Below are 15,417 nucleotides of genomic sequence, written 5' to 3'. Positions count from 1 at the left end.
GTTGTTTGTAAATGTGATTTTGGCGGTAAAGACTGCCATTTTGTATTAGTACTTTCAATATTAAAGCGTTTGATTTTGTGGAAGTTCTCAATATAGCTATATGACTTTCTTGATATTATGAGCCAAGTTTGTGTAAATGGCTTATTGTATAAAAAACACGTATTTACAAATCTTCGAAAATCCTGACGTAATGAAGAAAATTGTAATTTCTGAGAAACAATGGATGAACATTTTAGTCTCACGTTAATTCCTACATTAACCAAATGATTAGACGGCAAATCTCACTTGAAGTTTTCTTTAAGTACTTCCAGAAACCCGATTTCATTTGGTACTTTTTAGTTTCATCAGAACATAATTGGAATATGTTCTATCATAATTTAGGATTTACTATCATGATCTAGACCGCCATAATATTTATTTTATTCTTCATTTCAAAAGTATGTAATGGTCGTCTCCGAGTCCATCTTGTATCTGTTTACAATTTGGAGTACTAACTACAGCATATTAATATTTCAGTGAATAAAGTCTATTATTGTGACACAAGTAGCTCACGTCATACACAAAAACGGTGTATTGTACACATCCAGACCTAACGAATAGTGCAATACTCCTGCTAAACCTAGAATATAATCGACATATCAACAGTTTTCTGCGGCATGTTTGGCCCACGACTTTACGGAGGCTTCAGAATGGTTCATATGATTGGACATACATACATACATACATACATACATACATACATACATACATACATACATACATACATACATACATACATACATACATACATACATACATACGTACATACATACATACATACATACATACATACATACATACATACATACATACATACATACATACATACATACATACATACATACATACATACATACATACATACATACATACATACATACATACATACATACATACATACATACATACATACATACATACATACATACATACATACATACATACATACATACATACATACATACATACATACATACACATACATACATACATACATACATACATACATACATACATACATACACACATACATACATACATAAATAAATACATACATACATACATAACTGTACATTCTGACTCTGGAAACCGAGCTTTCAGCTTTGGCAAATTAGTTTTAAATGTTTGTTTCCGATAATATGACTTCAGAAAATAGGATAGGGAATTTGTATTTCATTTTACTTTAAAACATTTTAAAAGTTACTTCAACCCCAAGATAAGATACTTGTAGGTCACAATACTTCTGTGAGCAGTTTGATGAGGTGTAAAAGAAGTAAATGAAGACAGTTATAAGTTAAGTAGACGAATATGTCATGCAGACTGTACTGTTATAGTCTAAAAAGACCTGGTTTCTCTCTTCAAAGGCATGGGGGGGGGTAAAATTGTTACCATTTTACCTTTTTGCATGCAAAAAATATTTAGGGTCGGGCTGGGGCTTAACCTAGGGTCCATCGGTTTATTGGAAACACACTATTTTTTTCCATTTGGGGGCCTTACTGAGATAAACAGAAACTAAAACTATTGTACATGTACAAGTGGATGATATTATAGCTGTGTCTATGTTGTGAGGATATATTTACCCTGTCATCAAACACTGTAAATGCCCCCCAAAAATATGCAATGCAAAATCATGGAAGTCATCAGAAACGCCACCCTACTGTGAGTACAATTAAATCAACGTCCATTCAATAGCTAATATCAGCATGTCACAACAATAGTTTTAGCTTGTGTCTATCTTCATTAGCTGAAAACTCGCTTTCCACTGTCGTAGTACAAGCAACAGATGTCATTTCACATTTTTTCTAACCAATCAAAATTGACCTTTCGAAAAGGGTTCACCTTGTAGTACCCTGACATATCATTTGTTATTTGAGTGAAAAAAATTATCATGTTACTCTTAATTAATTTGTAATTGATTCCTTGGCTAAAATAGGGGGAATTTTATAACTGTTACCATGACAATCGCCGCGAATAGGAAACATGTAGGCTATTTGTTTCAAATCAGAAAATAGCTGGAAATAAGCGACATAGCCATTGTTGCTATGGAAATAACCAATATTGAAGCGCTCGATGGATCTTTGCTTGGATCACGGACGTAGAGTGTTCTAGTACCAAATGCTTGAGGTGGACGGAAGTTGTTCACCATGGGATCTCCAGCGCTAAATTCCAAATCCCTGAATTTTGCAATCTAATGAATAGATAAATGAATAAATAAATAAATAAATAAAAAATAAATAAATGAATAAATAAATAAATAAATAAATAAAATAAATAAATGAATGAATAAATAAATAAATAAATAAAATAAATAAATAAATAAATAAAAAATAAATAAAGAAATAAAATAAAGAAATACATCAATAAATAAATAAATAAATAAATAGATAGATAAATAAATAAATAAATAAATAAATAAATAAATAAATAAATAAATAAATAAATACAGTTATTAATTGATTGATTATCCTCCCTGTCTACTGAATCTTGCAGAGTAATTACTAATCAATTAATTAATAATAGTTTAATAATATTTATCTCTATCGTTCTCTAAGGGTTATTTGATAGGGTGTTAGATGATATATAGATGACTATGTCCAATAATGGTCACTCCAACCCCACCCCACCGCCAATGTGTAATGATACCCCCTCCCCTTATGTAATATAAGGCGAGAATGGTCTTGTTACTCACATCTTTGCAGGAAGGCTATCCGTCCGACCACCCCAGATTAGGTATTACCATAGCTACAAATAATCTAGTCTTGGTTACCCACACCACTACTTGGGCTATCCTCCCCATCATCCAGATAAGGTATTCCCATAACTACAAATACCCTGCCCCTTACAGGAGAGCCATCCTTACAATCACTTCAGATTAGGTATTACTAAAACGACAAATAATCCAGTCTTAGCTACCCAGATTCTTTTAGTAAGGATATCCTTCCAATTACCACAAATTAGGTATTACCACAACTACAAATAAATATAGTCTTTTTTACTGGGATTCGGTTGATTTATATTCTTCCGATGAATATTTTTCATTTTTTGGGGTATTACAATTACAAATAATCCCACGTGATTGGTTTGGATCGTAAATTGGCTACTACATTAAAACAAATTAAACGTAAACGTTACGTACCTGCGCTTCAGAAATCCGCACTGTATTCTTCAGAACAGTCCATACCACAACCTCATTACAAGTCGGTGTTGTCAAAGAGCCGTCGTACCTATAGAACACATCACGATTGACAGGCAACATTGCTTCGATAGAGAACATGGTTGTAAAGGTGTGTGAAGTTTCTAAACATAAAAGAAACATACTTTCATTATATGACAGAAGTACACGTGTACTCCATACCATGTTCGTCTCTTCAACCATATTGGTATTTAGAAAATCCTGTATTTGTACAAGTCATGTACATAGCACATTAGTCAGACATTAAGAATTTTGTCAGGACATGTTTTGTTCTTTAAAAGACTTTGAAACACTGGCACATGCACCTAAAACTAGTCATGGGTTCATATCCATTCAAATGTCCAAGAATGGATGATTTTACTGAAGATTCTGATCATAGTCTAAGTCCCAGGCTAGAGGGCTTTAACCGTCACCCACTGAGTACCAAACAAGCTCCACTCTTCGCCAGAATAACGAATACTGTTATAATTCGGTCTAGAATTAAGGACTCGTTTTACAGAATACTGGTGTTGGCATCGGGTTTTATATCTGGTAAATTAAACCTACGTTCGGATTATATAATTTTAACACAATTGAAAGTTAATTACAATTTGTTTGATTACATTTTTAGAACATTTCGACAAGATGATGCCTGTACCAGCCATTTAAACATACAGCTTGTAAAAAAACAAATGTAATATTCTTGTTGGAATTAAACTGCATTGCCTTACCTTTCGCTACTACATTATCAAGTGCGTCAGTTAACGTCTTGAAAGCTGCATTATCACTTCCACCCACCTGACGTGTAAAACACAATAAAATAAGTTAACCCACTGTTGTGTACTTCTGTGATGTTATTTTCTGAGGTGAAGATATTTGTGTAGTGTGATGTTGTATTGTGCAATGGTACCGACTATATCACATGTCGATATCATGTTTTTTCAAAATGCATTTAGTACACTTCAAGGTATAAGAACGAAGAGGAGGGGAGAACTGGAACTGCCAAGGAAGAAATAAAGAAAACAACTAGTACATGTCGTCGTTCTAATAAAAACCATCGGGAATATGCAGCTACACAAATAATGTACACATAATGCACAAATAATTTTAAAATAATGCAAAAATAATGTACAAATAATGTACACATAATGCACAAATAATGTTAAAATAATGTACAAACTATGTATAGTGTACAAATAATGTAAAAATAATGCACTCAAATAATGTTAAAATAGAGTACAAGAAATGTAAAAATAATGTACAAATAATGTAGAAATCACAAATAATGTAAAAATAATGCAGTCAAATAATGCACATATAATGTAAAAAGATTGTACAAATAATGTACACATGATGCACAAATAATGTTAAAATAATGTACAGGTATACGTACAAATAATGTATAGTGTACAAATATTGTAAAAATAATGCACAAATAATGCACATATAATGTAAAAATATTGTATAAATAGTGTACACATAATGTAAAAATAAAAATTGTATTCTTAGCTCTATTATACATGTCAGCCTTAGAGAAGTTGGTATCCTAAATCTAGTAATACCCCGTAGATGGCCACTCCTAATCTTGTATTATTATATCAAACCTTTGCTCCTTTAGAAAAAGATAAAGTTACAGTAAAACAATCAGTCTTCTGAAGTGCACGATTATAATATTAGTAAACAGCATTTGAAAACACCGACAGTGTAAGCAAAGCTAAAAATCCATTTACCTCAATGAAGACACCGATTACTGCCAATCCCTCGGGTTCATTTATGGCTACGGTAGAGGAATTGTACTTCTTATGGTCGTAAGCAACTATATGCATCTGGAAGTAAATAGCCATATGTTAATTACAGTATATGTAGATTATTTTATCGACAAGAAAACCATTACATGTGTCATAAACTCTCTTTGTTTACAATTATATCAATTTTTTCATTTCATCATCTTGCATTTTTTTTATTGCTGAGTCAATTTTTATAGATATCATTGTGGGCATAATACATTATCATCACCATGATACATACATACATACATACATACATACATACATACATACTTACATACATACATACATACATACATACATACATACACACACATACATACATACATACACACACACATACATACATACATACATACACACACATGCATACACACATACATACATACATACATACATACATACATACATACATACATACATACATACACACACACGCATACATACACGCATACATACATACATACATACATACATACATACATACATTACATACATACATACATACATACATACATACATACATACATACATACATACATACATGTTCGGGTTTTCACCTGGCATTTCTCTGTCTCGCCAATTTTTCCTTTGAAAAAGAATATTTATTCGAAACGTCGGATTTAACAGCTATATATACGGACTGGTTTATTAGTTCCTTATGCATTTCTACATACATACATACATGCATACATACATACATACATATATCTCCGTCCCTTACCTCAGCAGAGTATTGCTTGCCATCAAGTTGATGCTCCGAACCTACTGTATCTTCATCACCCCAGTGGAAATGGAATTGTACGGCTTTGTATTCAGAAGGTAAATCACCACCACTGATAAAATAATCGGCTGTGAGTGTCACTACGGCTACAGCGAAAAGAGATTAAAATACAGATATGTAGTACTCTACTAAATGGTTAGCAATGTCCAGGACTGATTTTTTTTTTTTTTTTTTTTTTTTTTTTTTGGGGGGGGGGCTTGTCCTTTTGCTCATCCACACAAAGTATAACACATCAGAGATCTTGAAGACATCATACATGTGAGAATCTGTATCATGAATGTCTGTCAATATCATGTAAAGGCCTTCCGTGCAGCTTCTTGGGTACTAGGAGTCACCAGTTCAATACTGTATAGAACTATGTCTGTATGAATCTCATTACATTAGGTCAAATATGTAAAGTACTAGATGTTTAAGAGTCTCTGAGATAAACTGTGACAACCAGCCGGAGAAAAATATCGACACTTTACTTTATGGAGACTGTGGTACACAGCAACCCTATGACTTAAATACCATAGAGCTGCCAGTCGAGACCAGAGTTGTATAAAGTGATATCATAGACCCTCCGTGGGTGGAGGGTCTATGGTCATATTGAATCTATTGGTAACTCTGTATAAGTGTAATCAACTTTGACGTCGTTGTGCACGTGGTTCTTCTGAAATCCTAGCTCAGTCTTCAACAAGTTTGCATTTTCTGACCTACTTACCATCTTTTTTAAATGTAATCTGTGTTCTTATGAAACAATGGCTGAATGAAATATCAGCATACATTTGATGTTGAAAATTAACCTGAAATACCCGGATGTACGAGCCTTGCATGCTGATGCACTCTTCGTTTTTGAACGACTCTTTCTGGGAAATAAAATTAGGATAGTACCTGTATGTCCGTTATTTTCCAGCGTCGTAGACGTTGTGGAATCAAAACCAGTAAATGTCAAGGCAGTCCATTCTCTCACAACAGCTTCGCCAGCTTTGATATCGATAGGGGACTGTTTATCACCGGCACAAAATTCCGGAAATTCTTCAGCCCACGTGCTTGGTCCTGTTTGAGAGAAAGAACCACGGACCAATGGTAAAAAAAATACAGTGCGATGATTTTGCCGCATTGTCATTATTTCGTGTTTTTTTTTTAACTTGCTTACTTCTCAAGGGAGTTTAAAAATAAAAATAAAATGCCACTAAGTTCGACTTTGAGAATACTAAAGTAGCAATAGTTAAAGACTTCTAAGAAGTTCAGTCAATCAATCAATCAATCAATCAATCAACCAATCAATCAACCAACCAATCAATCAACCAATCAACCAACCAATCAACCAACCAATCAATCAATCAATCAACCAACCAACCAACCAACCAACCAACCAACCAGCCAGCCCGACCAACCAACCAACGAACCGACCATATTCAATTAGCCAAGACTCCAACTGGAAAGTCAACTGAAAAGTCCCAAGTCAGTTATCGAATCAGTCGATACGTTCCCTGGTTAGTCAGTCAGCCAATCTGCTGATGAGTCCCAAGTCAGTCAACCAATCGTTTGAGTCAAGCACTTTTTTATTGTAAGGAAATTGACTACTTTTACTACTTTTACTAAGAGAGTTAACATTCCTACGGGTTTCAACAAATCAGGGGATCATGTCATTACAAGAAACCCAACACTGTGAACCATGACCATTTGTACACAATACAAATACCTTCTTTACTCTCAGGTTTCCACTGTTTCCATCACGTAAATACAAATGTCAACTCCATGGGGAGCATTTATATTAAGCGTAAATGATTAAAGCTTTCACATTGCAACCTCTATCCTACCAGGTCCCCGATCATACAGCTGGGATTACTGAGGCACAATCGAGGTTCAAAACTTGCTCAAGGGCTTTAGCCATTCAGAAACAAATGGCAGCGACGGGGCTCGAACCTGCAACCTATAGATTCTAAGCCGACCACTCTAACCATTCGCCCATCATGATTCTAGATAAACGTACCTTACATGGCAAACATAGAGTACGAGTACAGTCAATCTTTCTGTTCTCGATATATACGACAGACCACATTTATGACAAACACGACACAACACAACACAACACAACACAACACAACACAACACAACACAACACGACAAACACGACACAGTGTGAAGTTAGTGGTGAATTTCTCAGTTGTATTGTGTTCAAATTATTCACATTGCTAGGAAGTTCAGAAAGTGTTTGTCTGGTACGACAATAGCCTTTGGTATTAGTAAATCACTTTACTCCAGTCTCACAATTGAATATCAGGTGCGTCGCAATAAATCACGGATCGTACCCTGGTCTGTAATTTTAAACAATCACCGCTGGCGTGGTTGACGTAATTTATATCCATGATTCGCGCCAAAAAATCGATTAATTTTAAATAAATGTGCCACCAAATACTAGTCAGTCACGGGGTCACTGTTAAGAATGATGCTAAAATCAAGTTATTCATACATTCCATTGCACCGTGCAAATAGTTTGCAGTCATGTGAAACAGGTATTCTGAATATAACAGCAGTTTATCTCGCTGTTTTCTTGTTACGTTCTTTTTCATGGCAATTATAGTAGTGTGGTTGTCTATAAAACGCTATAGGTCATAAGTCATCATCTCCCAAATATCATTACATTGCCATTTTTATTTCTGAAGAGCCTCACAATGTTGAAACCTTAACCAACTCTGACAAAATTGAAATCTTTTAAACTTTGCCAGTTTTTACCCAGACACACCTACCGGTATACATCTAGTTAGTCATTGAGCATCTCTCTAGATCAGCTTCGGTTGTCTCTATCTGTCTATCAGTCTGTCCCCTTCCCCCCCCTCTCTCTCTTTCCCTGTGTGTGTGTGTCTCGCTCTCTGTCTCTCTCTTTCGCTCTCTGTCTGTCTCTGACATACTGGTAATTCCTCTATAAAGTACTAGATACACTACAAACTACGTACAGTACTTTGATTTCCTTTGTCAGAGTTTGTCCTCGGGTACCCTCTCCTGGTACTATATACAAGTGACATTTACCGAAGTGACCGGCTTATTCTGTTGTGTAAGGATTAAAGATTCCTTTATTATGGAGACTATTCACGAGGACCATGTCGACCAACCGTGTGACTCATTCTCAGAACGTGTAAAATGCCTTTGAATCACGTCAATAGATTTGTGAAAGAATTGAAAGGCCACCTTTCACAGTACAATACATATAGACGATATTCGGTACAAAGAGATAATGAATCATAGTCTGGGAACCTTAAACAAGATTGTATACACATTATACAATCCAGGACACACTCGTAACGAATGGTATTGTTAACAACCCAGACGATGAATAAACAGATTTTCAAACTTCACAAAAACATGCGAGTTGTTGGAAGTTATCATTAACCAGTAAGTCTATACATACGTCATTTGTGACAACCACCACCACCACCACCCCAACCACCACCACCACCACCACCACCACCACCACCACCACCACCATCATCATCATCATCATCATCATCATCATCATCATCATCATCATCATCATCATCATCATCATCATCATCATCATCATCACCACCATCATCATCATCATCATCACCATCATCATCATCATCATCATCATCATCATCATCATCCTCCACGTTCACATCATCAGCATAACGACCGTCATATAAAATGCACGTTACTTGTGTGCATCCATGGTATGAGCAATCTTAACCTTCTACCAACGGTAGACTGGGCTCATGGCAACCCCGGCCAATAACCGCCAAGGCAAGATTTCTTAGCGGCATTAGCCTGTGTGAATTACAACTGACTAAGGTATCAATGTTTCAATGTAAATAACTTACAGTTTTTATAGGTAAACAACTTGCAGTGCGGTGTATGATTTACTGTATACAGGTGTAACCTCTCAACCTAAATAGAATGATATATGGGTGATTTAAAATTCACAAACTGTTACTCACCATCGTTGGGACCATAACCCCAGGTCGTCTCTGTTTGAATACAAAAGAGACAAAAACACAAAAGTTAAGAGCGATCTTTACAATTAGGTAATTAATGGAACATACACTTTCGCCTGTCCGTGTCTGTACATATATCAGCCTACCTGAAAGCGTGGTGTGTATGTATACATTTTGTCTGTCTGTCTGTCTGTCTGTCTGTCTGTCTGTCTGTCTGTCTGTCTGTCTGTCTGTCTGTCTGTCTGTCTGTCTGTCTGTCTGTCTGTCGCGCAAGCGTGTATATGTATTAGGTGACATAAAATGACAAAATAAAGTACATGCATGCTATAAAAATGTGACTCGTAACTTCTACCAACTTTGTAATCATTGTGTTGATATTCACAGATCAAAAACAGAATGAATATATCGTTTCTAAAGACAATGTCAATGATTTTCGTTCATCGCCCACTGTCGATGATGAATTCAAGAAGGGCATCAAGACACATCTGTTTACAAGAGTTTTCTAACTTTTTACGATGATCTTTTGTTGTTCAGCACCATAACACTTTATGTCGTCTTGGCTATACAAGTTCTTTTGATTGGTTGATTTATTTATTGATTGATTAGACGCCTCTAACACAATGGATGCACTCATCAGTTACATACAAACACGTCCTACAATGTACATCGGAGGCATGTAGTGGGTATATGCGGTATCTGTAGACATTAGTAACTTCGAAGATTAACGTTAACTTTCTCGATGACTGTTTGCACAGCGTGTATGCTTTGCCTGTTGTCATGGCAAAACAGGGATAAATATTGCTATCATCTACTTCTCATCGACATTTTATTATGTGGTGCAGTAAATCTGTTTGATTATACTACTGATAAAGTATACACTACAGTTTGAGCCTCACTTGCACAACTCTGGCAGACAGATCATTTGGGTGCGTCTTTGGGAGGGGGAATCAAATGTTGAGCAATATACACAAACAAATGTTAAGCTTGAATTGAGCTCAACAATAAAAATAACCTCTTGTATGTGTCATTAAAATTTATATGTAGCTGTTCTTCTGCAATTTCATGGAAATAAATTTAACATGGTTGGCTTTATTCACAGGAAGCTAAACCAATAATCTAGATATCTACGCGTTTAGTTTCAAACACTGAGTCTGTGACTGTGCAATGGAGTAGGTGTGTAAACACTGAAAGTTTTACGTTAATCTCTTCATAGATACAGTGCTGTACCATTCAATCATAGACAGTGGTTTAATTCCCCTCCACTGTTTATGATTCAATGGACTTTGAGCACAGCTTGATGTAAGGTATTATTAGAATTGTTTATTGCACAATTATGATAATAAAGTACAAAACGTTCTCCATATGGCGTGCTCTGCATTCAACTGGTAACCAGCCTGAATGTATTATCACTATGACATCTGGTATGTGTATTTTTTATAAACAGTAATCAACTCTGTACATTGCCTTACCACTTTTCACATCATCGATATTTACTAGCATCTATTTTATGACCATAGGTAGTGGTTTAGACAGAAGAACTCCTATTTGGGGGGATGGTTGTAGTTTATAATGTTTATAATGTTTTAGTAAAACCCCATCCCCAATACAAAAAGCAACATTCATACCAAATATAGCAATCGACCCAGTAGATTTTGCCTATAAGTCGTTTACATAGTATACATACATACATACATACATACATACATACATACATACATACATACATACATACATACATACATACATACACAGCATTTTAACAGGCAGACATTTGACCTCGCATGTAGCATACTGACCTTAGCTGAGTTGTGCTACTAAAAAGGGGCGAGTCACAAAAAATAAATAAGTACCGAATGAAGCATGTTGGGTCAAGTCTCCTGGATACTTTTGTTTGCACGTTGATTTGTTTTCAGTCTTTTTCAATCGACACTGGGAAATGTCATTATGTTGAATATATTTCACGCAGAGTTGTCTTTTCTGAACACTGATTACGTCATTTCAGTGCTTAACGACTGGTCAGGAACCAGTAACCTATACGAAAGCTTTACAACTCGATAAAAAAACAGCATACCTATTGTATTTTAACACCTACATTTTAAAGTCAACACGAATGCACTTTAAAAAAGAAGAAGAAGAATTTTGAATAGGAATAAAAGGCGAGATCAACAGTTCAGTGTAGGATAAAAATCGAAATTGGGTGGGGATGGGGTATGAGCCATTTTTGTTCTCATCGATGTTACTTCTAATGGGTCTGTTTGTACCCCTAAATGCAAACTATTTCTTTAAAAATGTCGTCAAATTGAGACATAGAAGAATTTTCGCTACTATAGTAAATGCACGCACTAAAATAAAGTAAAGTGTCAGCAAAAGAACGATTTTTCCTTAACTACATTCTACTACACACTGATTTGAAATTGATTGTGCTGTCCGAAAATATTTTCAATTTTGGCCAATTTAGTTAGTTGAGGGTGGGGATGGGGGGGGGGTCTGAGGCCTAACTAAAAGAATTTAATTTGTGATCCTACATTGAACATTGATCTCGCCACCTAAGTACTTAAATGCCTAACCTAGCCAAATATATGAGTATCTATAGAAAAGTTTACAACGCGACCTACTTGTTGGTAATTTTAGGCGACGCCACTTTTACAGTGAAATTGTTTGTGATGTTTATGGTGCCGACTTTGTCGAATGGGACAAAGAGTGACCGTGAAACTAATATCATGCGGCACACACTGACCTCATCTGACCTTCATTGCTAATTTGAACTTGTTATATGGTTGAGATGTTTGAAGACATTGACAATGTCAATGTAACTTACATTACCATATCGGCTTTACTTGGGAAACTTTCTCAGTAGCTATATTAGGTTTACACCACGGAATTTTGCTTTGGTTAAAAAACACGGTCTTTGTTTTCCAAACAAATACATGCAGGTTGCTTTCAGTTTTTATCACTAGTCATGACTAATTGTGTCCCAATAAACACTTTCTACCGTCATAGTCCAAAGTGTGTCGGGGCAAATTAAAACTGCTGTATTTCATATCCGTATTGTAAATCTCGAGTTAGTAAACATAGTGTGGGCTCTGTTCCCGTTCTTGACCCGTTTTGTATTGTTTCTATTGTTCACCTGGAACGTATGTTGACCCACTTGACTGTACAGCATGGAAATACTCAGCACTCCACAAAGAAAGTGGATTTTGTCCAAAGTTGTAAATACTTTCGCAAATGTTTCCAATATACCGATTGGTGAAGAGCGTCAAGTTGAAAATCTAAGTCTAAAATCAGTCAAAACCGTCATAGCAGATTTTTTGTTATCAACGAAAATCAAATCCTCTGATATCAGAAGTAGGCTTACTCGTCAGACGAAAGTGGTGTAAACACGTTATTGGTAGCAACGTTTAGGGTAATTGAATCACACAGCTTTGGTAGATATGCTAGCATCGTAAAAATGCATATCGCGCAGGCAAGGGCGCATATCAAATGCAGTAAACGTATTAGGAGCAGAGTTAATCGTCTTAGAAGAAAGCTTAGAGTTTGTCATCTCTCTATCGAAGTATTCCAACCCATTTTCCCCCATTGACACTATTGACATACAACATATTTGATGTCGTACACAATTATAGTAGTAACTAGCCGCAGAAGTATTCATCTCTTGTCATTTGCCCTACCATTGGCATCATATTACAACCTCATACGAGTTGAGAGTGAAATACAAATAAGAAATAACTTGTTGCCATGTCAACAAGAATGAAGATGTTGTCAATAGACTATACGGTATTTACATGATGTTCAAATTAGTTCACACTAGTTCATTTGTTTGTGAAGAACGACGCGTAAAGCGTTCTACTTTCACCTCTGTTTATACTTAGTATTTACAGTGACTATCGCCTAGGCAAAACTAATCAAATGTCGGCAATGGCAGAAATGATGTCATAGGCTTGTAATGAATGACGTATAGTTTTGACTCAACTCTTAGTGGATTAATTGGCGGATTACTCAAGAGCAAGAACCTGGCAGCTTTTCTCAACCACAATTTTGATACCATGCATGCCCTGTAATTCGTACGCATATGACCGCATGGCTGCTATTCTAAGTATGCGTGTACAATTGGATTGCATTAGCTGATAACTGTCTAGCTGTACTATACATGTCAATGGAGGAACCGCACGACATCTACGCTATGCGATTCTAAGCACCAAGGAGTAAAAAATTGCCAACTACACCGTATTTTTTCTCTGTAAAAATCAAGTACATATAATTCATAAATCGTGGCTTTGGTGAAACCAAATATCGGGAGTAGATGTGTGACTAGAAAAGCTTGTTTCGACCAAAAGTACATTTCTGTAACACAATCCGACTATCTTCCGCTATGCACTGAGCGCCTATTTCTAGGCGCCTGACCTTTCTTGTATTAGACGGTATAGAAAGAGGAGATTAATAGAACTCACATAGTAGACATTTTAAAAGAGAGAATATAAGCCGAGAATTTTCGGGATTCTTTTGTGGAGTTAGTGACAAACACTCACTCACGCATCCCCACCCTACCACCACCCCGGGGCCTACCACCGTAAATATAACATATTTTAGTATTTTTACCTGAGCAATAACCAATATTGAGTAATCCCAACAGCGATGTGATTATAGCAACCACGTGATGACTTGCCATTATATTCATTCTTCTGACATTCACCGTTGATCGTTATTTGGCTATTTTACCAAGCTGAAGTGAGAAGTGGATGGTCGCTGCTGTGCTGTGTCTCAGTCCAGTGGAAGTGAACACTACAATGTGGTATAAAATTCATACGTCGCGAGTGTCGTGGTGTAAAACACTCACATTGTTCAATCGTGTACGCTATTGGTCGAGTCCTGAGGTCATACCAAATAAAGGGTCAGTGAAGAAATAGGCGGGCTGCTTTCTGAAAATATGTAGCTCAGCAATGAAAGTAAAAGTAGATTTTTCACTTTTGAATATTAATTCGTTTCAGCTGAGCTGCTTTGATCTAGAACTTATTGAGGTCACATTCCCTTTGAGAGAGACTTGAGATGTTATGGGTAGATGTGAAAGCCATGAATACACCAATATAAGGTTATATGGGCAAGCTTAAGGTTACTACACAAGGTCGAAGTGACAATGACTTGTAGTTGTTCAAGAATGACATACTATAGCTCCTATAGCTCATTATCGTATTACAAAATGTGAACATTTCGGTAGTGAATTTCGTGGACAATGGACAATTCTTCATTGCTTACTATGTTGTATTATATTGTATTATTTTTCACTAATGTACGAATAGTACTTTATACAGACACTAGTGAAGGACATGACAAATACCTCTAATAGAGCTAACGAGTTGTCATGCCCCAACCACTTGAAACAACCTTCTGACCTATCTATCAATACAGTTTTATATGTGGATATTAACATAACACTCAGCAAGAATGTATCGAGAAACGTAAATATGAATATTATGAATATTAAACAAAATATAAGTATTGGGTAATTAATATTTGAATGTATATTTGATGAAACTGTAGAAAAAAGGTCAATTATAATTCGTGTACTTATAGTTTGTATAATAAGGAACTGTCCAGTTTATTAGTATGGTAATTTGCATGTGTTGACAAGTGTGTCTACATGTCCACGTTAACGCCCCCACCCACCCACACACACACACACACACACACACACACACACAC

The 15,417-nt window shown here is 35.9% G+C and overlaps 1 protein-coding gene across 1 annotated transcript; it reads right to left on the bottom strand.

The window, feature by feature from the left end:
* Positions 1 to 1,122: 1,122 nt before the first annotated feature.
* LOC144449422 (carbonic anhydrase 7-like) lies at positions 1,123 to 14,559 on the bottom strand. Its single transcript, XM_078139954.1, has 8 exons — positions 14,317 to 14,559; positions 9,724 to 9,753; positions 6,656 to 6,820; positions 5,723 to 5,868; positions 4,942 to 5,037; positions 3,943 to 4,009; positions 3,176 to 3,336; positions 1,123 to 2,227 (listed from the first exon to the last, which is right to left on the bottom strand). The coding sequence occupies exons 1-8, from the start codon at positions 14,393 to 14,395 to the stop codon at positions 2,036 to 2,038; spliced, it is 936 nt and encodes a 311-aa protein (XP_077996080.1). The 5' UTR covers positions 14,396 to 14,559; the 3' UTR covers positions 1,123 to 2,035.
* Positions 14,560 to 15,417: the final 858 nt, after the last annotated feature.

Source organism: Glandiceps talaboti, chromosome 18 (assembly GCF_964340395.1).
Source record: "Glandiceps talaboti chromosome 18, keGlaTala1.1, whole genome shotgun sequence".
In the NCBI taxonomy this organism is placed as follows: Eukaryota; Metazoa; Hemichordata; class Enteropneusta; family Spengelidae; genus Glandiceps; species Glandiceps talaboti.
Note: the sequence above shows the minus strand (reverse complement) of the source record. Positions and strands in the feature narration are given on the sequence as shown.

Excerpts from the sequence above, each read along its gene's own strand:
- LOC144449422 (XM_078139954.1), bottom strand. The coding sequence starts at position 14,395 with ATGAATATAATGGCAAGTCATCACGTGGTTGCTATAATCACATCGCTG. Across the intron at positions 5,869-6,655 it reads GGAAAATAACGGACATACAG|CCGTAGTGACACTCACAGCC; the intron begins GTACTATCCTAA and ends TTTTCGCTGTAG. Across the intron at positions 2,228-3,175 it reads TGCGGATTTCTGAAGCGCAG|ATTGCAAAATTCAGGGATTT; the intron begins GTACGTAACGTT and ends TCTATTCATTAG.